At 47.8% G+C, this 18,880-nt stretch overlaps 9 protein-coding genes across 9 annotated transcripts; 2 read left to right on the plus strand and 7 right to left on the minus strand.

Annotated features, from left to right (window-relative positions):
• Positions 1 to 897: 897 nt before the first annotated feature.
• Positions 898 to 2,956, plus strand: EDB82DRAFT_204556 (uncharacterized protein). The gene is made up of 3 exons (XM_025726348.2): positions 898 to 1,441; positions 1,497 to 2,638; positions 2,697 to 2,956. Exons 1-3 carry the CDS (start codon positions 1,183 to 1,185, stop codon positions 2,826 to 2,828), a joined length of 1,533 nt encoding a protein of 510 aa, XP_025580923.1. The 5' UTR covers positions 898 to 1,182; the 3' UTR covers positions 2,829 to 2,956.
• Positions 2,957 to 3,178: 222 nt separating this feature from the next.
• On the minus strand, positions 3,179 to 4,209 carry EDB82DRAFT_526031 (uncharacterized protein; the record flags this gene model as incomplete). The annotated part of the gene is made up of 2 exons (XM_025726349.2): positions 3,179 to 3,608; positions 3,761 to 4,209. The coding sequence occupies 2 exons, from the start codon at positions 4,207 to 4,209 to the stop codon at positions 3,179 to 3,181; spliced, it is 879 nt and encodes a 292-aa protein (XP_025580924.2).
• Positions 4,210 to 5,711: 1,502 nt separating this feature from the next.
• On the minus strand, positions 5,712 to 7,630 carry EDB82DRAFT_204578 (uncharacterized protein). Its single transcript, XM_025726350.2, has one exon. It carries the CDS (start codon positions 7,367 to 7,369, stop codon positions 6,074 to 6,076), a length of 1,296 nt encoding a protein of 431 aa, XP_025580925.1. The 5' UTR covers positions 7,370 to 7,630; the 3' UTR covers positions 5,712 to 6,073.
• Positions 7,631 to 7,770: 140 nt separating this feature from the next.
• Positions 7,771 to 10,070, minus strand: EDB82DRAFT_502952 (ADC synthase). The gene is made up of 3 exons (XM_065608699.1): positions 9,708 to 10,070; positions 9,568 to 9,650; positions 7,771 to 9,509 (listed from the first exon to the last, which is right to left on the minus strand). Exons 1-3 carry the CDS (start codon positions 9,881 to 9,883, stop codon positions 8,038 to 8,040), a joined length of 1,731 nt encoding a protein of 576 aa, XP_065463756.1. The 5' UTR covers positions 9,884 to 10,070; the 3' UTR covers positions 7,771 to 8,037.
• A 238-nt stretch (positions 10,071 to 10,308) lies between these two features.
• EDB82DRAFT_502957 (uncharacterized protein) lies at positions 10,309 to 11,682 on the plus strand. The gene is made up of 3 exons (XM_025726352.2): positions 10,309 to 10,801; positions 10,849 to 11,284; positions 11,335 to 11,682. The coding sequence occupies exons 1-3, from the start codon at positions 10,466 to 10,468 to the stop codon at positions 11,442 to 11,444; spliced, it is 882 nt and encodes a 293-aa protein (XP_025580927.1). The 5' UTR covers positions 10,309 to 10,465; the 3' UTR covers positions 11,445 to 11,682.
• Positions 11,683 to 12,295, minus strand: EDB82DRAFT_462942 (HotDog domain-containing protein). The gene has a single exon (XM_025726353.2). The coding sequence runs from the start codon at positions 12,222 to 12,224 to the stop codon at positions 11,712 to 11,714; it is 513 nt and encodes a 170-aa protein (XP_025580928.1). The 5' UTR covers positions 12,225 to 12,295; the 3' UTR covers positions 11,683 to 11,711.
• EDB82DRAFT_502961 (uncharacterized protein) lies at positions 12,290 to 13,056 on the minus strand. Its single transcript, XM_025726354.2, has 2 exons — positions 12,799 to 13,056; positions 12,290 to 12,748 (listed from the first exon to the last, which is right to left on the minus strand). The coding sequence occupies exons 1-2, from the start codon at positions 12,948 to 12,950 to the stop codon at positions 12,385 to 12,387; spliced, it is 516 nt and encodes a 171-aa protein (XP_025580929.1). The 5' UTR covers positions 12,951 to 13,056; the 3' UTR covers positions 12,290 to 12,384.
• Positions 13,057 to 13,361: 305 nt separating this feature from the next.
• EDB82DRAFT_502962 (uncharacterized protein) lies at positions 13,362 to 14,335 on the minus strand. Its single transcript, XM_025726355.2, has one exon. The coding sequence runs from the start codon at positions 14,294 to 14,296 to the stop codon at positions 13,466 to 13,468; it is 831 nt and encodes a 276-aa protein (XP_025580930.1). The 5' UTR covers positions 14,297 to 14,335; the 3' UTR covers positions 13,362 to 13,465.
• A 274-nt stretch (positions 14,336 to 14,609) lies between these two features.
• Positions 14,610 to 17,426, minus strand: EDB82DRAFT_204618 (chitin synthase-domain-containing protein). The gene is made up of 4 exons (XM_025726357.2): positions 17,050 to 17,426; positions 16,774 to 16,998; positions 15,136 to 16,722; positions 14,610 to 15,077 (listed from the first exon to the last, which is right to left on the minus strand). The coding sequence occupies exons 2-4, from the start codon at positions 16,963 to 16,965 to the stop codon at positions 14,850 to 14,852; spliced, it is 2,007 nt and encodes a 668-aa protein (XP_025580931.1). The 5' UTR covers positions 16,966 to 16,998; positions 17,050 to 17,426; the 3' UTR covers positions 14,610 to 14,849.
• Between the last annotated feature and the right edge of the window lie 1,454 nt (positions 17,427 to 18,880).

Below are 18,880 nucleotides of genomic sequence, written 5' to 3' on the forward strand. Positions count from 1 at the left end.
CCGTCCATTGCTTTTCCAATCCCCGCCCTTCCTCCACTCGTTTCTCAATGATGAGAGGTTTCTTCTCATCTACCTATATCCCAACATAAGTACACACTCACTTCTGTCTTCATCACTCAGCTTACTTGAATCTGAAGATCAGTTGGTTCCGTAAGAGCTCTGTTGATTGTGTCGTAGACATCATTCTTCCACTCCGTCACTTGGGCCCCAAGGCCGATGTAAAGTGTATAGGCGGGATGCATTGTAGTTTAGTATGATGAGCTTGAGTAACGACTTGAGAGGAAGGAATGAGTTTTTATTACAATTTGACACATCATCATGTCAGCGTCAGCGGTTGATCTCATGTAAGCACCCTATCTATTCTAGCTGGTTGACTGAGCTGACGGGTTCCAGCCAAGATGTGTGAGATGGTTGGTCTTGGGTGTAAGACTGAGTAGCCAATGGGAGGGTGAGAGGGTTGGTACAGCAGATGTCGCATGCGCATTTATTAATTACCTGTACAAAAGTGGCTTATCATGGGAATTGCTTTGTCGATGCCATGCAGGTAGGCTCATGGAATGCAGTGGCTGCATATAGGCAGAGTAAACCGAGGATTCCGGGGCTGTATATACAAGACCCCTGCATGTCAATACTCTCCTAATGTTTATGTAAATTGCCCAACCCTTATTATGTTTTTCTTCACCGTCTCTACTGAGAATAAACAAAAATTAATCGGTGAGTGTCATGCAATAAGTTCCTGACCAGCCAACATAACATAACATCCATATCTCAGTTGTTCGTTCTTGGACAAAACATTTACATATCAGCATTTTAAATTATACAATAAAGTCCTACATTCAATTGATACAAGCCTTGTAGTTAAATATAATGTCTATATAAGTGTTGGTTATCTTCATTCGCATGAATAATGGCATCAATAGATAAGACAACCCAACCTCCAGGGTAAGGTCACTGCCAAGACACGGGGAAACAGCCCTGAAATCTAGACCAGGCAAAGATAAGCAATGCCTCGGGTTCCTGGCAGGGCAACCAAGCTAAGCTGCAGTAGCTCAAGATCATCACGTCACAAGCACTGGAGCTTGTATCACCTGCCCTGGCGGACCTGAATGAAACCCTTCTTCTACCTCACCGTTTCATCCATCTTCTTCTTCTTCTTCCTTCATCATCACAACAACTAACAAAATGACAACAAAGGGTCTCTGTCTGGTCGCTGCTACGGCCGCTCTGTCGGGCGTCTCAGCTCTTCAGATCCCTCTCAACATCCAAGTTCCAAAGCTCTCATGGGGTCCCTTTAGCGACGATCTTCCTCTGGTTGACACCAAGGAGTTGCAGAAGAGCATCAAGCCTGAGAATCTCGAGGCGCGAGCGAAGGATCTGTACGAGATTGCTAAGAATGGAGAGGAAGAGTATGGTCATCCTACTCGCGTCATCGGTAGCGAAGGTAAGTTATCGCCGACATCGGCATTGTCGCAATTGACTGACTGACTGGTGACTAGGCCATCTCGGAACGCTGTCGTACATTCACGCTGAATTGGCCAAGCTAGGTGGCTACTACTCCGTCTCGAACCAGCAATTCCCTGCCGTTTCGGGCAATGTCTTTGAATCGCGACTCGTTCTCGGCAATGACGTTCCCAAGGAGGCTGCCCCCATGGGTCTGACTCCTCCTACAAAGAACAAGGAGCCTGTCTACGGAAAGCTTGTTCTTGTAGACAATGAAGGATGCGACGAGTCCGATTATCCCAAATCCGTCGAGGGAAACATTGCCCTGATTCTCCGTGGAACTTGTCCCTTCGGAACAAAGTCTGGCAACGCTGGCAAGGCGGGTGCTGTCGCGGCTGTTGTGTACAACTACGAGAAGGGTGATGTTCACGGAACTCTGGGAACTCCTTCTCCTGATCACATTGCTACTTTTGGTCTTGGTGGTGATGAGGGCAAGGCTGTTGTCAAGAAGATCAAGGATGGCGAGGAGGTCGACAGTATTGCATACATCGATGCCGAGGTCAAGACCATTTCTACTACCAACATCATTGCCCAGACCCGGGGTGGTGACCCCGAGAACTGTGTTATGCTCGGTGGTCACAGCGATAGTGTTGCCGAGGGCCCTGGTATCAACGATGACGGCTCAGGCAGTATCTCTGTGCTTGAGGTTGCTGTCCAGCTGACCAAGTACCGCGTCAACAACTGTGTCCGATTTGCCTGGTGGGCCGCCGAGGAGGAAGGTCTCCTCGGATCCGACCACTACGTCTCTGTCCTTTCCGAGGAGGAGAACCGTAAGATTCGTCTCTTCATGGACTACGACATGATGGCCAGTCCCAACTTTGCCTACCAGATCTACAACGCCACCAACGCTGCCAACCCCAAGGGATCCGAGGAGCTGCGCGACTTGTACATTGACTGGTACGAGGAGCAGGGTCTCAACTACACCTTTATTCCCTTTGACGGTCGCAGCGACTACGATGGTTTCATCCGTGGTGGTATTCCCGCTGGCGGTATCGCTACCGGTGCTGAGGGTGTCAAGACTGAGGATGAGGTTGAGATGTTTGGTGGAGAGGCTGGTGTTTGGTACGACAAGAACTACCACCAGATCGGTGATGATTTGACAAACGTCAACTACACTGCTTGGGAGGTGAACACCAAGGTAAGTCAAAACCCATCACATGTTTTAATAGCGGTAACACTAACATAACACCCCGCAGCTCATTGCTCACTCTGTCGCTACCTACGCCAAGTCCTTCAAGGGTTTCCCTGAGCGATCTATCGAGGCTACTGTCCAGACCGAGACATACTCTGGCAAGACAAAGTACCACGGCAGCAAGCTCTTCATGTAAGAACTGTCTGTCTGTTTCATAGCATAGCATTAGTTCGTTTCTGTAGTATTCATAGCACACACGCACTCCAAGTAATGGCTGATTAATTGATTGGATGGATATCTCTACGTTAAATAATTGCAAATGCCCAGCTAAGCTAAATCGACTCCATGTGGAAGAAACAAAGTAGAAATCATTACACATAAAAACAACCCAGAACAAAAAAAGATGCCTGTCTAAATCCATCCCCAACCAAAGTAATGGAACGACTTCAACCTTAACACCGACTTTGCATATTTGTCATCTTTTTATCTAGGTGACATTTGAGGGGAGGGGGAGAGTTTGTTTCATATACTCTCGAGACAAAAGCCTCATCGCGCTGATGTAACATTGTACGGAGTCCCAACCAACACACCACCAGTAGGAAACTCGCAGCTGCCGACCTGTGATGGTGCTGCGCCGGTATAGTACTCAAAATCATCACGCAACTCCCTCAACTCTATAGGCAGAGCAATTCTGGATAAAGCCTTTGGTGTGGTGAGGTTGGCGAGGGTTCCAGAGTAGGGTGACGACGATGTTGATGATGTTGACCATGACGAGGCCGGGGCGCGGTGCCCCACATTGACGGGGGTGATCTCGGGGGATTCGGTGATTGAGACGGTCGTCTTGGCGGCCGAGGATCCGGATCCGGGTCTTGCAGTATGTCGCAATCGAGCAGCGAGGCCGACGTTGAATGTGAGTAGTCGAGCAACACGATGAGCGAGTTCGTCGCGACTGTTCTTTGCATCTTTTTCTCCGGGGCTATTTTATCGTTGTCAGTCTTCAATTCCATTGTTCGACAAGAGGTCCGTGTGCCAAGTCAAGAAAGTGGGAATTAGCAGGGTATAGCCTGCATGTCTTGCTTGCCCAATGTCTCGCCATTTGCCTTGCTTTTGCTCTTTCCCCAAACTTACCAGTTTACTATTGTCATCATCATAGCAATCGACAGGTTATGCCACCGAATCCTCGCGCAGAGTGCTTTGATGCGCTTCTCGAAATGTTTAGCCGCATCTTCCGGGCTGGACCTTGTAGATTCTTCATCGACGGCGCAGCATAGCGATGAGAGGCGTGAAAAGGCGAGGACGGTATCTGTAAGAGTCGCGACGAGGGTTTCGAGAGAGATCCAAGCGGCGCGAGTGGGAATTGGGATCTGGCCGTTCTCGATGAGGTTGAGGGTTTTGTAGAAAGCGTGTACGGAAGAGCGACACTCTTTAACCTCTCGAAGAAGAGCGTTGAGAACGAGTGTGTCGTGCTGAGGCGAGATGTTGAGATCGCTGAGGATGTCGATGGCTGCGGCGCCCACTTCTAGAAGGCCTGTGATGGCGGTTGTGGTAGGGAGGCCGACGACGGCGAGGGGATCCATGTCGGCCTGCAGAAGGGAAGGCATCTATCGCGGTATCATCCAATAATTTTTGATAAAAAAAAGAAAAAGAGAGAGTAAAAGTGAGGCTCAAGAGGAGGTTTAAAGAAGTTGCAAATGAGAAGTGAGTAAAGGCGGGATGAGGAAATCTTGGCGAAAGGCGCCGGCTTCCAGGCCTCCCCCCTTTGGCTTAAATGGGCCAGCTAGAAAGGGCCCCTGGGGCTGAAATGGAGAGTGACAGTCGCCCGCGGGGGTAGACGAGAGAGCGAAGCCCGAGAGTAACGGATGGGGAGGGGTGTATACTGTAAAAGTTGACCAAAACAAAAAGAAAAAAACCAGGAACGAAAAGTTTGGAGCCACTTGACGAAATGTCGAGTAGTAGAAGTAAATATCCGTAAGTGGATGAGTTGAGAGGAAGAGAGAGTTGGGGGAGTGAGGAAAAATGAGAGAGTAGTTACAGGGGAATGAAGCAACTGTAAGTTTGATGGTGGGTTCTATTCTTAGTCTAGTACCAGTGAAATGCTATGCTACCTATGCTATGCTACCTGATGTTAGGTCTGGCATGGGGAGTTTGTAAGGCAAGGTCTGGAAGAGACGGCAACAAAAAAAGGGTTCAATGGATGTGAACGGTGCAATAGGTCAAGCCGTACTTCCGAGACAAGCACCTGTCCAAGAGGGGGTGTGTGCACTACCTATTTGGACAGCTGTAGGCGAGTGACATACATTTATTCTTTAGGGGCTTAGGGGGTTTACAGTGGGTTTTTGACATTGATAATTACCAACAATATCAAATTGTTCTCTTGATACATCCATCTATCTAATCTATTGCCATATTCCATTCTCTTCTACTCTCTCTATTGCTGTCTCTCTGATGACTCTATAACCACCCCAGACTAAAAACTGGGCGTTTGGAAATGGTGGATGTCGAGATGCCGACTTGCCGGGGTCGATTGGGCGCGATCGGATACCGGCACGGCGCGGTGAGATGATGCTATCCTGTTCCACTTTTTATATTTCCTTCTCTTCTTCTTGACTCTGTTCTCATATATAGTGTTTTATGTCTTCGGCATATATATTCCGTCCGGTATTTTTTGATCATCGTATTGACTCATGGTTGATTCTCCCTGTCAAGGCTCAAGCCGATATCCGAAAAATCTCTTCTATCACCTGTCTGTCTGCGTAAGTATGCGCGTACCTGCGTGGCTTGAACTAACCGTTAGCTTTTGACGCTGACGTACCTATGATATTACTGCAACATCACTGGCTTAAGCGCTACTACTCACTACACTGCACTCTCAATATTAAATTGTCTATGCTCATCGATCTATAATGATCGTCCGACAATAACGGCTCCGACGGCACAAAACTGAAACCCTTTTTTAGTACAATGCGTAATTCCAATCTAATCCCGGATTTGAAAGGAAGGCTGTTTCACCGCCCGCATACATTTAGACATCAATCAATCACAAAGTAAACAAATTAATAAAATAATAGAAAACAGACTCCATTTTCCTATATGCCGTCTACCGTGCCGTCATATCCATACTCGGCCCGAGATGATCTCGTCTGCGTTTACTAGACGGACTATCTATCATTTTACCTTGCCTTACCTTTTGCCTGTAATACCCGGGGACCCATTTTGATTCGTGACTTACACGCGTCTTCCAGAGACGACATCAGTCAGCACCTTACCTTGTTCATTCCGCTGTCAGAACTCAGAAGAAAAGTATTGATGACAGTTGACTTTCGTCTTCCAGAGACTGAAAAGTCAAGCGCCATTCAATACCTTACTTACCTTGTGACCTGGAGAACTTCCGTAGTGTGTGGACGAATTCCAGCAAGCGAGCCAGAATAGATAGTCAAAGAATTAGAATGTCATTTCGACATCCCCATCTTCGTTGCTATTCGAGTCGTCTTCGCTTTCACTACTACTCGAGTTTGGGCTGTCATCGTTGTAGGTTCCACTGTCATCATCGTCTTCACTACTCGTGTCGTCGTCGACGCTGTGATGCTCCTCATCATCATTGCCGTTCGAGTCTACATGGATGTCAACAGCCTCGTGATCAAAGCCAAAAGACTGCCACTCGTTGTTTCCCACATTGACCCACTCTTCAGGAACATATGTTTCGACAAACTCTGCCAAAACACCTTCCTGCGTAGATGGTCTTGCTGCAACTGAGACTAGACGCATCCCGTTCGGGTTGTTGTTCGGTGCTCCCACAGGCCCAGGCCATTCTTCGTAACGAGGCCCAAAGAGCTGCCTCAGGCCTGCCCGTGGAGTTGGTCTCGCTGCCAGTGAACCCAGAGAATTTTGAACTCCCTGTGCTGTACGTGCCTGTGACTGCTGCTGGCTTTGTGCTGGGGGCTGTGACGCCTCTAGCATAGCAGTGAACTCGTGTCCAACATGTGGTGCAAGGGAATCTTGCCATTGAACATGTGGAGTTGGTGGCTCTTCCAAAGGAGGAAAAGTTATCTCCTCATCTTCGGAAGAATCCTCTTCTTCAAACCAAGGGCTCTCTCCCTCCAGGGCAGCGTGCATTTCGTGAATCCGATCTGAACGCTTGGTCACCATGTGTCCAAACTCCTCCTCAACAATGGTAGAAAACGCATTGACGATAGATCTCTTGCAGACGATCATATTCTGCTGTTGCATCTTAGTTACCAAGTGGTAAAACAGAGGGACAAAGCCAGGTTCTAGGTCACCAAGACCTTCTGGCCACCCACCTTGCTGAATACTCTCGTCAAATCCTGCAATCGCCTTACAATCTCTGCACCGGCTGCCGCCAGTCAGAATTGCAGGGACTGTCGAAGTAGGGCCCTCCTTGGGGATGGGCACCACCTGAGAAGGTTTACCGCAGTCGATGCACTGTAGGGAAGTACGGCACATGGGACATTTGCGGTCCTCCCAAGGGTTGGAAGCATCCTCGTTTTGGACACGACATGCCTGGCATAGAACGTGACCGCAGAGAAGGATCTCTCCGAGGGTTGGATCCGTACCCAAAATGTCGCCTTCACGCTCTGGCACGGGAGAGAAGCTTGTCACTGCAATAGCCTCCAAACAAATGGGGCATTGGACGTGAGAAGTCGTGTTGGGCTGGGAGGGGTCGTTGTTGATGTTGATAGCCTCCTCGATAGGGGGCCAAAAGTCCTGAATGGAAGACATGATGTCGGTAGGTAGGGGGGCACTTACTGGGAAATGGTGTAGATGTCGAAATGACGATTGACGCTTTCCTGGAAATGTTGTGAGTGAGGTAAATGATTTCAAGATTCTTACCGGAAGAATGAGAAGTCTGTTTACTCAAGATTTGTGATGAGATTGTTGAGATACAAGAAGATGGATTATCTTTCCTATTTATACACCGAATATTAGCTGTTTAGACATTGTATGGGATCAAGAACAAAGATGGTGTTTTGGATTCATGGATATGTTCCTTTGAGATGAACAAAGTGTCCAATTTTAATAATGAACTCTCAGTTCTGCATAATGGAACTCACTTGAATGAGAACCATCAATCAACTGAACAATGTCATAATATCAAATATTCAGTATAGAATCCCAGTCTATTCTCAAGTTCAGATACATTTCATTTCGTTTAATTTTCCTAGAGTTTGGTTGCTACTTGCACGATATACTGGCCATTGCCATAACTGACAATACGCAGCCCTCCCCAGCCTACTCTCGGGCCCGAGTTCTAATTCGCAGAGGATGATTTCGATGCGGTGCCTTCTGAGTCTCCTGGAATGGGATGCCGTAAAGGGCGAGAGCCGCTACCGATTGTCAAATCCTTAATATGCAGCCCACCCAGCCTTATCCGGTGCCGATAAACAGACCTACTGCTCAGCCGCCTTGATCTCCTCCTCTCCCTTTTTCCTCTCAATAGCAATAATCTCCTCCACCGTCTTGGTGCTCACTCCATCACCAAAGTACTTCTCCGACAGCTCCACACAGCGAAGATTGGCAGAAAGCTTGTTCATCGTCTCCATCCACTCATCCGTAGGGTCACTGTCGTAAACAATACCACCACCGGCCTGCATGTATGCCACACCATCCTTGACAAGCATTGTTCGAATGGCGATACACGTATCCATGGATCCTTCGTCAACATAGATCTTGTCCTGGGGTTCGCTGTTCTCGTCGACGCGAACAATGTCGTAGCCGAACCATCCAGCAGCTCCGGCGTAGATTCCTCGCTTCTCCTGCTCCAGATCGTAGATCAACTCCATAGCTCGGATCTTGGGCGCGCCAGAGACGGTACCGGCGGGGAAGATGGATCGTAGGGCGTCCCAGCGTGTGCATTCGGGTCGCAACACTCCTGATACTTCAGAGGTGATGTGCTGAACGTGGGAGAAGCGGTCAATTCGCATAAGCCGGTCGACCTTGACGGTCGTAGGATGGCAAACTCGGTTGACATCGTTTCGAGCAAGGTCGACCAACATGACGTGCTCAGCGCGATCTTTCTTGGATGCTAGGAGCTCAGCTGCCAATCTGTCGTCCTCAGCTGCGTTCTTTCCACGGTGAATTGTTCCAGCAATAGCATGGTTGACGATACGAGGCCTTGATCGAGCCTCAGCTGCTGAGTAGCCGAATCGCGAGTCCGAAGGTAGAGGCGCGTAGCCATCGGTCTTCATGAGACACTCTGGCGAAGCACCAACAATGTGAAAGTCCGCACATGACAGGAAAAAGACATATGGCGAGGGATTCAATGTTCGAAGAGTTCTGTAAATGTTAAAGGGGTGAAGTTGTGTGCTACGGCGGAACCTTTGTGAGGGCACGGCTTGAATAATGTCGCCCTTGACAATGTACTTCTTGAGCTCTGTAACAAAAGTCTCGTAACCCTTGCGACCGACGTTTGACGAAAACTGCTGGTCAGACTCGGACTGCGGAACAAGTGTTTGTTTGGGCAGAGGTGTCTCGGGCTGGAAAATAATGTCGAGGGTCTTTTTGAGGGTCTCACAGGCCTCATCGTAGGCGGGTTGAAGATCGTCCGATGGGTTCTTTGGCAGTTTCATGTGCGTGACGATAGTCAATGTCGAACGGAAGTGATCAAGAGCGACAATGGTGTCGAAGAGCATGAACAAAGCCTCGGGAATTTGGAGGTTGTCTTTTAGCGGTCGTTCTGTCTTGGGCTCAAAGTACTTGATGCAGTCATAGGAGACATATCCGACGGCACCTCCGGATAGCGCGGGTAGTCTTAACGAAGGGATATCGAGAACACGATCGTGGGAGAGCTCGGCCTCGAGGGTCTTGAGAGGGTCGCCAGAGTGTTGGTAACCTTCGCCGGTAGCCAGCACCTTTCGAGGGTCTAGAACAAAGACTTTAGAGACTGTCCACCATGATTGCCCTTTAGGAAACTAGCTTACTGGCGCCGATGAAACTGTATCTTCCGACAGTCTCTGTGCTACCTGTGGCACTCTCGAGAAGGAAAGAGTATTCTGCGGTTGCGCTGCGAGTGGTGAGTCAGAGGACGTGGTTCAACGCTGAAAGTACTGTGGTTCGTTACCCCGAGGATAGCTTCAGATAGATAGCAGAGGGAGTCAATAAATCGGCAGGGGCGGATGCGCAAACGGGAAGAAGCGTGGGTTGAGTAGAAGGCGTCCATTCTTGGTTGTAAGCATTTCGAGCTTCATCGGCAGTTGGCCGTATATCGAGCTGGCGGAGAAGATTAGTATAATCCATGGCTGTAGAATGAAGGACGGTGAGTGCAACAATGAGACTGTTCTTACCTGTGCTGCACACATCCTTTCTTATAATTCAAGGCTCAATGGTCAAGCTGGTATTCTGGTGGCTTGAGAACAAAGAAAGAAGAACAATGGAAGATTGTCTGTTGGTAGATGGATGCACTAGTACTACTTGGTGGTGTTTGCTTCGGACTCACTTTTTATCATTTGCCAATTGTAGACTCACCTGTTGGTGGGGGCGGGGCAGGCCGATAGCGGTTGTTTCGTGATACGGAGTGCTAAAGGTGAGTCCGTCCCCCTCCTCTGGTAGGCCTAATTGACAATAGGTCCAGGGTAGCCATGATGAGATGTATTGATGCCTTGCGCGTAAGGCTTCCAACCAGTACTCAAGCTCGCTTCCACTTACAGCCTAGCGCCTAACTGCTCTAATGATCTTTAATAGAATATCGTGTTTCGGTACGTCACGTCACACGCGCTGAACCACGATTACTTGCAACTATTCCCAATTCCACTCGTTTTTCACCGAGCGGCGCGGTGGCCGCTCCCTTCATTCAAAATTTCTTCCTTCAGAATCGAAATCATGCCTCCGGATCAGCATGAAGACTCGGTGGAGCCTACCGGCGACGTCGAGATGACCGCGACCGCCCAGAACACGCTAGAGACATCACTAGAGAATACCCAAGAAGACACCCACAATGGCGAGGCCGAGAAGAACGAGAATGCAGACGAAACAGCGCTTGAGCTTGTCGAAGAAGTCGCCAAGCCTCGAATTACATTTGCCAATTACCTTATGAGCCCTATCGTCACTCTCCTCATCGGCTCAAGTGATCAATCTATCCTCTCAGCGCATCAAGGCCTTTTGACACAAAGTCCTTACTTTAAGGATATCTGTGACGCCTTTGTCGGGGACGGCAGCGTTAGTAAACCGACGTTTTAAACTCAATCCATTCTAATTCCCTGCAGCCCCGTCAGATTGAGCTCCCCGAATACGACATCGACACTGTCGGAAGCTTCCTCGAGTACCTCTATACTGGCGAGTACTTCCCCAAGAAGCTCCCCGGCCAGCGCGTCCTCGAGTCCGACTCCGCGATCCCCGCCGTCGACGACAGCGGCGACCAGCTCCTCAAGCACGCCCGCATCTACACCCTCGCCGATAAGTTTGGCGTCGACGGCCTCAAGACACTCTCCAGCTCCAAGATCCACTGCGTCAACTCAACAGCCAAGGGCGAGATCGCATACGCTCGTTACGTCTACTCCTTTACCAACAACGACGATATCACAATTCGCGCTCCTGTCGCGAGCTTCTGGGCTACGCGCTCGCATACCCTTCGTGCCGAGGCAGAGGCCGAGTTCAAGGCTCTGTGCTTGGAGCACCCCCAATTCGGATACGATGTTCTCAGTATGTGTGATGACATTCCCGTGGAAGGACTTTATGCTAATAATTATCAGCTCGTGTCTTGGACGGCAAGCTCAAGCGAGAGCGCAACGACAAGATGCACCCTGCCACCAGCAGCGCCCGAAAGCGCGCCCGTCACAGCAGCGGTTCGCGTGCCGAGTAAGCAGCGCCGTATTCTATGTTATTGGCGCGTACTGGACCTCTTTTCTCTTTTGTACTGTAATACTATGGGAGATATACTCGGAGTTGCTTGAAAGATGGGATACTGGGACCACAGCGAACAAGCTCAAGAGAGCTATTGGATTTTTGCATCTTAATCAACAGAAAGATTTCTTAAGTTTAGGTTGGACATTATCATTGTCATTGCCAAGGGGTTTCTGGAGTTCAAAGCGAAAACAAGTCTTTTATTCTATTCAGGTTTCTTTGTGCATTATGCTAATGTGGCCTTTGGCTGTGAATTTTTGACATACTTTGTATGCTGTCCATGCGTAACAAGCTTCAACGTCCCATCCGCCTCAACCTTGGAAATCTTTATCGACGAAAACGCAACGCTTCCACCGACTTTGTCCGCCGTTGAAACAATCTCTACCATATCCCCCAAACGCGCAGTGCTGACGTAGCTAATGTGCATATCCACACTTGCACCAGTTGTCTCTCTTAGATCCCAGCTCGCAATGGCCAGACCAGTGACAAAGTCAATGATAGTAGCTGATACAGCGCCGTGCAGGCTTCCGCTGCTGTTCAGGTGATTCTCGTTTAGTATCATGCGCGTGGTGACGATGCCCTGGCTTGCACCGATGAGTTGCGCTGGGGCCATTATGAATTTGTAGATGGGACTTTTGCTGCGTAGACGGTCCATGAGGGATTGGACGTGGGTGGTTCGCACCGCTTGGGAGGAGTCGATATCTGGGGTCTGCACGCGAGTTGAAGGTGGTTCAGACATTTTGAGATATAGTGAATAAGTATTCTTCTTATAAGATATTTGTTTTTATGTGTTTTTGTGTAAGTCTAGCCATTTGAATTGAGCTGTTTTAGGGACATTTCCTCCGCGGACAAATCCCGCCCCCCTTTGGTGAATACCCTCTCTTGTCTGCATACTCAACTCAAACCTTTTCAAAAACATCCTTCAAGTAATCAAAAGCACCCAGAGGAACACCTTGAGTACGCATGATACAATATGCAGAAGTAAGATGAAAGTGAAAGTTTGGAATGACGTATTCGTTTATATACCTCTCTCCAGTGAAGCGAAAAGTGCCCATCTTGGCTTCGACGAGGATCTCGACATCTTCCTTACCGTTGATGAGATCTGGCTCTACACTCTCTAGAATCTCAACTGTTTTGGCGATGCGGTCTTGGAGCTGTTCGAATGTTTCTTCATTGTCTTCAAAAACTGTGACGTTTGGGGCGCCGAAGCGTGATGCGACGAATTTTGCTGTGTTGGAGCAGGATTGGACTTGGAAAGGAAGACTGACGGAAGTTAGCAGGACCTCGTAAGTTTGAGATGAGACTGGAATTACCCTCTCATGTCAGAAATGAGACGGTATGATAGCATGTCTTCATGTTTTATACTCTTTTCTTCACAGAACTTGGCGCCTTTTTGGAGCATGAAAGAGAGGTTCTTTAGGTACTTGACCAGGACGGGGATACTTTGCTTATAGAGAGTAGTCATTTTGGCTGTGTTGATAGAAGAGTAAAAAAGAACAACGGTCTTTCTTTGATCATAAAACCTCTAGGTACATGAATGCTAGTTTATATACTGCTTCGGAATGAACGGCATGTCCCATAAGGCCATCTTTGGCTGGTTATATCTTGTGAAGCTGACAGCACAGCAGCGTGGGTTTATTAGTGTTGACTGTACTATTAGTGCTTATTTCCTTTAGCATTAAGGTAAGGTACAGATACAAAGCGAACCAATCCTTTTCATAGATTTTGAAGGTGCAAGCTTCACTGCAATTTTAACCTCCCCCAACAGTCTGTATACATAATTGGTAATTGGTCATGTTGGGAGAGTTGGGGTCTCGAAGGATCAGTCCATGAAGAGGTGTAAGCTGATGTTATTCACGTATTATTCTAGATGCTATCACCCTTGTCAAAAATAAAGAGTTCACAGTGAAAGTGTTGGAATTGTGATTTCTAATTAGACATATTTATCGACAGGATGCTGCATATGTCCACTCTATACGTCTATGCCACTTGCTCAAAGTCGACCGTCAGTCCAGGAAGAAGCTCAATAGACTTGGGACTATCCTTTGTTCCCAAAAGTGTCAACTTGATCTCCGCCTTGCCGTTTCCACCCTCGAGCTTCGATAAAACAACCTTGTTGCTTCCCACGTTGGGCCCAGCAGGGAGATCATATGGCCATGAGTACTCATTTCCTTCAGCAACCTTTTGATCGTGAATAGCGTCGTAAATCGGTTTGTACGTCGCGATGTCCTTCTCTGGCAGTAGAACAGTAACTTTTGATACACTCTGTGCATGAGAAGGATGCTTTGTATATTCATGTAACCCATGACCACCATCGGCCTTGAATGGTGACCGCAGATGTCTCTCCGTCTCATCAACGCACCAAAAAGGAATCGTCCCCGGAAAGATTCGACTACCCTCTGAATTAAGAGCCACCGAAACAAGACATTTCATCAAGACACCATCAGGTCTGTGTCTCTGAAGAGAAGTGAGATCACCGTACGTAACCCCATTCCCAGCATCAGCGACTCTCTTTCGAAGAGCAGCATAGTCGGCTTCGCTGTTGAGAGTATGAGCCCAATCAGCAATCTTGCCCTCTTGGAGATTTCCCCAACGATGAGCACGGCGCTTTTCAGGGTCGACGCCCTCTACGAAAGCGATGAATTCGAGATAAGTACCGTCGGCGAGATGGATGAGTTTGTTTACTGTGAGACCATCTGCGTGGGCGCCGCCGTCAATGACGAGGAGAGAGTCTTTGAGGTTTTCTGTGACGGTTTGGAGGGTTTGGTATGAGACCAGAATTGCGAAGTGATCTAGAATTGGAAGCGACATTTTTGATGATAAAGAGTTTGTTTGATGATGGAGTGTTTGTTTGGGGTTTGTGAGAATGGGAGAAGCTATTGCGGGGGTTCGGAGTTGGTTCGGGAGGAGCTCCGACTTGCATGTCTAAGCCGAGTTGAAGCCAATTCTATTGTAACAGTAGGAAGTTATAACGCATATCACGGTAGTCCCATCTAGATTGAATACTCCATCATAAATCGAAATGGTATTGATCATTTACAGCTACCAGAGTCACAACGTATTGAGTATCTCATGGCAACTCTCTTGTCCGAACGCCAATCATAAATGCTCCAAGAGTCTACATCTCCAATCCATCAAGAATAAATTCATGCGTGCTCAGAGGTAATAGTAGTGCTCATATTCTCTCATAAAACCCAAGAGTTAGGTCCTTCTATCATAAAGTGTAGAAATATACATTAATATGTGACCGGCGAGATCGTATGTTCAAGCCCCCATTTACTTTTCCCTCGCCCCCTAATCTTTATATCCAAATTCAATATTGAAACCAAGAAGTGAAAGACTTGCAACTCAATTGCATTGTTGTTTAGTGTGTTCCTCGACCACCAGCATCATCAGTATCCTTTTCGTTATCGCCACGAATAACTTCACGAGTCTTGCCCCATTTGAAGTCATCGGAGTGGAAAAGAGAGTAAACCAGGATGATGATATTCATGAATGGCGATGTGAACAAGTGCATAACGTAGCCTACAAAGTACTGCGCTCGCTCGAGATTGTTGCGCGGTAACCAGAAGCCGATACAGAAAGAGTACAGCTGGAAAAGCAAACGTTAGTCTTTTGTTGCAGATAATATACAGACGGACGGAACTTACATAACGGAAGAACAAAACACAGATGAGACCGAGAAAGACGGGGTCTGACATGACTTCCTTGCCACGCTTGGCAAACACCATGAGAAGCTCGACAAAGGCAGCGATGATGAAAGGTGTGATGGCCCAGGTGATAACAGCGATGAGACTCTGAAGACGCTCAATGAGGATGATACCAGGGCGGAAGATCATGACGAATTCGTTGGAGATACTGCCCAAAGCCCAACGCTTGCGCTGAGACAGAAAGACTTTCCAGTCCTGAGGAACAATAGTCATAGCCTTGGCGCGAAGAGCCTGAGCAGTCTGCTTGCCAGGGAAAAGACTAAAGATGATCGACGCATGAATACTATCCTCAGAGTAGTTACCCATGATATGTTGTGTCATGATATCGTTGGGCTTGGGACAGTAACCAAATCTCTCGCGAAGAACAGCATCACCAAACGTAGCTTCATCAACACGGATGAGCTGACAACATCCAGGAAGACAGTTGACCTTTCCAGTGATGCGCGACTGAAACATACGACGAAGACCCTGGGTTTGCGAATACTCGACGGATTGGTACAGAGACCAGTAACCCCAGTTACTACCGTCAAAGTCAACACAGACATGACCGCAAACACCAACAAGCTTGGGGTTCTTGCGAATCTCCTTGATCATCTCGTAGACGCAGTCCTCGTCAAACACAGTGTCGGCGTCCATACCACAAAGATAAGTGACATCATCGAGACCAGCGTTAATGAAGTTATTGCCGATGTACTCGAACAACTCATTGTTAAACATGGTGACCACGTTCTCTGAGCGTTGCTTGAAGTGGTACAGAAGAGATCGCGCAAAGCAGAGACTGTCTCGCTTGCCCTGGTTGTAGCGTTTGCCGACAAATACGTAGGGAATACCCTTGTAGAAACCAGTCTGAGTCTTTACAGGCATGAAGAGGCCGTCTCGAGCACGGTAGCCGTTCTCAAAGGTTCGTGATGGACCTGGTTCGAGGATATCTTGGAGGAGATACTCCTGTGTAGTCTTTTCCATGCCTGGACCACGAACATTGCCATCAACAACGATAAAGATGACACGAGGGTGATTATCAATATGCTTCTGCGTAATCAGAGAATCGAGCGAGCGTGTCAACTCCTGATATGTCTCGTTGTAGCAAGGCAAAAGCATAACCATCTTTTCCGGCTCAGCAGGGATATTCTCCTTGGGTCGCCACCAAAAACACAACACGCGCGTACAGAACCAGTGTAGAATGATACAGATGCACATGAAGGACTGCAAGACGGTGTTGGAGCTGAGAAGGACGAGGAAGAAGTAGTACACCTGGTAATACTTCCAACCGATGTAGATGAGAGCACCGTTGATGCCAGCAAGACCGATGATGAGACTCCATTTCTGAAGACGGAGCATGCTCTTGGACATCTTCTTGAGTTCCTCATCTGAATCCCAGCGTAGCTTGGCTTCTTCTTGCATGATGGACGAAGTGAAGGAGAGGTTCGATTCGTTGCCGTTGTTTGTGAGCCATGATGCATGGGTCATGCCCGACATGGGGGTTTGGGCACCAGGATGGAAGTCGCCATTGATGCCTCGAACAACAGACTACATTCTGTTAGATTTGGATGCATTATGGGTGTAGCTGATTTAACTTACAGAGTCTCTAGACAAGGTCCATCCAGGTCGAAGAGGGTTCGGGGGTACTTGAGGATGAGAAGTGGATGGCCTGGAGTCATCGGTTGACATGCCTGGGACAACAGGCTTCTTTCCTTGCTGGACAGACATGTTTCCTCTCTCCGAAGAGGAAGACGACGCCCTGTGTCCACTGGTAGGCATTCGACTGGCCATTTTGAATGCTGATGGTTGACAAAAGGATCGAATCTGAAACCATTAGTGCATGAACATTATATAACTCCATGTAAGTATACTCACGGTAGCAATGAAAACAATATCAAAACTTTCCAAGTAAAGTCAACGATAATAACGAGAGACAATAGCGAGTGACAAGGCCAAGGACCAAGCGAAGGAAGATTCCCCTCAACACTGATATCCAAGAGAGACAAGTGAGTGATGAGCTACCAGAGATCTAGGGAAAGACAGCAGATAAAACCGGGGGGTAATGAAGCTATAGCAAGATTCTCTGTCTACCAGAGTAAAAGAAAAAAGTTCGCCTCCAAAACCAAACCCCTGTACAAACAACAAAGCGCAATAATCAGGCCTCATCACACTAGCTAGTTGTTGAGTGTATGTATGTACCTTGCTCACGGATACAGGATGCGCCTCACCAAACTAACCGTCTGTTTCCCAATTCTTTTCACATAGTCTGCTTAGGGACTCCGCATAGCACGACAGCACAGCTCTAAATGATACGAGGGTGGCCGGTACGGACGGTATCCCCGCCTATGCATCTCAATCTCAGTCCTAAACTTGCTTTCTCCAACGCCACGATGAAGAGAGAAGCAAGCAAGGACAACAACAGACCGTTTTGCTGGTCCAAAAGCGGGATATGCAACGACGCCTCTTACTTTCTTTTACTGAACTAGCTGAGAGGAGGCGTTTTTTTTTCTTTTCCGTGGAAAAAAGACAAACGTGCTGTTCATGATAGGATAGGATAGCAAGGAACATGGAAGTATTGAGAGATCGACGACGATTCCTTGCCTTCAGCTCTGCATATACAAAGCTTCAGCTTACTCCAGAAGTTCTATTTTTGCAAGGAAGAGATGATTCGTGCCAGGGATGCTGTAATTTTGCTTGGCTGGGAGAAAATGCAGTCAAGGATGCTGGCATCTGATAACCCCTGGTTGGTGTCACTGCGGATCCTTCTTTTTTCTTCCTCCCGAAACTCAACTCACTGTTTTACTGTTTGGCGGCTGTATATCACGGGTAAATTGCCGTACATATTCATGGGGTATGCGCTGGCTCCGTGTTGCTGGGATAAAGCTTGTCGATGATCGCGATCTTTACTCGAAAGATGCAATAATCAGCACGGCTTATACCATAGTTTATAACAGACTATTGAATGTATGTATTGACAACTGTGAAATACGGTCTGGTAAGGCCTCGACTCTTGAATAGGAATTTATTCAGTTGATCTCGATCAAGGATTAGAGTGACTGGTCATTGAGATAAGATGAAAAGTCGGTAGTGAAGATATGCTATTGTATAGAACAATACCATTGTTCAAGTCTACGTTGGCTTGTAAGTGTAAGTTGGACATAAAACATCAAAGTCTTGAACTATAACATGTTTCCAAGTATGGGTTGTAACCCTCAGAGTTGCATTCACAACAGCTTAATGACACTCCAAAAATAACCTACCCTCAACATCACCCCCAATGAGCCTATCATTCTTATTCCCCTGGTCAATGTCGCCTCACCTCGTCTGGTCATACCCTGGACCTGCAGTAGCCCACCATCAATGACATTATACGGCAATTTAAAAAAAAACTCAAACACGTAAATATACAAGCCACACTTTTTGTCCTGCCTCTTAGTTCTGCACCATGATCTACGCTACCCGATTTGCCTAGACTAGTCTCTCCCTGTACCTGATCTTACCCCTGTTGGTCTATCCTTGCCCCTGTCTCTTAGTTGCCTCGTGTGTGCCGAATATTTGCTTATTTTATTTCGTCCCGATAAGCCGTGTAACCCTTCGGGTCGTAGCCGTCGCCGTAAATACCAGCCCGCAGGTCTTTTCTTTTCATCTGTGAACCTGTAAAGCTACCCCCACTGCACCGGACTGTACAGTGGTTGGTTGGACGATG

This window comes from Fusarium venenatum, assembly GCF_020744135.1.
Source record: "Fusarium venenatum strain MPI-CAGE-CH-0201 chromosome Unknown EDB82scaffold_3, whole genome shotgun sequence".
Classification (NCBI taxonomy): Eukaryota; Fungi; Ascomycota; class Sordariomycetes; order Hypocreales; family Nectriaceae; genus Fusarium; species Fusarium venenatum.

Bases quoted from the DNA above. Each gene is read 5' to 3' on its own strand.
- EDB82DRAFT_462942 (XM_025726353.2), bottom strand. From the start codon at position 12,224: ATGTCTGAACCACCTTCAACTCGCGTGCAGACCCCAGATATCGACTCC.
- EDB82DRAFT_502961 (XM_025726354.2), bottom strand. From the start codon at position 12,950: ATGACTACTCTCTATAAGCAAAGTATCCCCGTCCTGGTCAAGTACCTA. The intron at 12,749-12,798 runs GTAATTCCAGTC...AACTTCCGTCAG, and splicing joins CTCATTTCTGACATGAGAGG to TCTTCCTTTCCAAGTCCAAT.
- EDB82DRAFT_204578 (XM_025726350.2), bottom strand. From the start codon at position 7,369: ATGTCTTCCATTCAGGACTTTTGGCCCCCTATCGAGGAGGCTATCAAC.
- EDB82DRAFT_502952 (XM_065608699.1), bottom strand. From the start codon at position 9,883: ATGGATTATACTAATCTTCTCCGCCAGCTCGATATACGGCCAACTGCC. The intron at 9,651-9,707 runs GTAACGAACCAC...CACCACTCGCAG, and splicing joins TATCTGAAGCTATCCTCGGG to CGCAACCGCAGAATACTCTT. The intron at 9,510-9,567 runs GTAAGCTAGTTT...TCTTTGTTCTAG, and splicing joins ATACAGTTTCATCGGCGCCA to ACCCTCGAAAGGTGCTGGCT.
- EDB82DRAFT_502957 (XM_025726352.2), top strand. From the start codon at position 10,466: ATGCCTCCGGATCAGCATGAAGACTCGGTGGAGCCTACCGGCGACGTC. The intron at 10,802-10,848 runs GTTAGTAAACCG...AATTCCCTGCAG, and splicing joins CCTTTGTCGGGGACGGCAGC to CCCCGTCAGATTGAGCTCCC. The intron at 11,285-11,334 runs GTATGTGTGATG...AATAATTATCAG, and splicing joins ATTCGGATACGATGTTCTCA to CTCGTGTCTTGGACGGCAAG.
- EDB82DRAFT_502962 (XM_025726355.2), bottom strand. From the start codon at position 14,296: ATGTCGCTTCCAATTCTAGATCACTTCGCAATTCTGGTCTCATACCAA.
- EDB82DRAFT_204618 (XM_025726357.2), bottom strand. From the start codon at position 16,965: ATGGCCAGTCGAATGCCTACCAGTGGACACAGGGCGTCGTCTTCCTCT. The intron at 16,723-16,773 runs GTAAGTTAAATC...AACAGAATGTAG, and splicing joins GGACCTTGTCTAGAGACTCT to TCTGTTGTTCGAGGCATCAA. The intron at 15,078-15,135 runs GTAAGTTCCGTC...TTGCTTTTCCAG, and splicing joins GTGTTTTGTTCTTCCGTTAT to CTGTACTCTTTCTGTATCGG.
- EDB82DRAFT_204556 (XM_025726348.2), top strand. From the start codon at position 1,183: ATGACAACAAAGGGTCTCTGTCTGGTCGCTGCTACGGCCGCTCTGTCG. The intron at 1,442-1,496 runs GTAAGTTATCGC...ACTGGTGACTAG, and splicing joins TCGCGTCATCGGTAGCGAAG to GCCATCTCGGAACGCTGTCG. The intron at 2,639-2,696 runs GTAAGTCAAAAC...AACACCCCGCAG, and splicing joins CTTGGGAGGTGAACACCAAG to CTCATTGCTCACTCTGTCGC.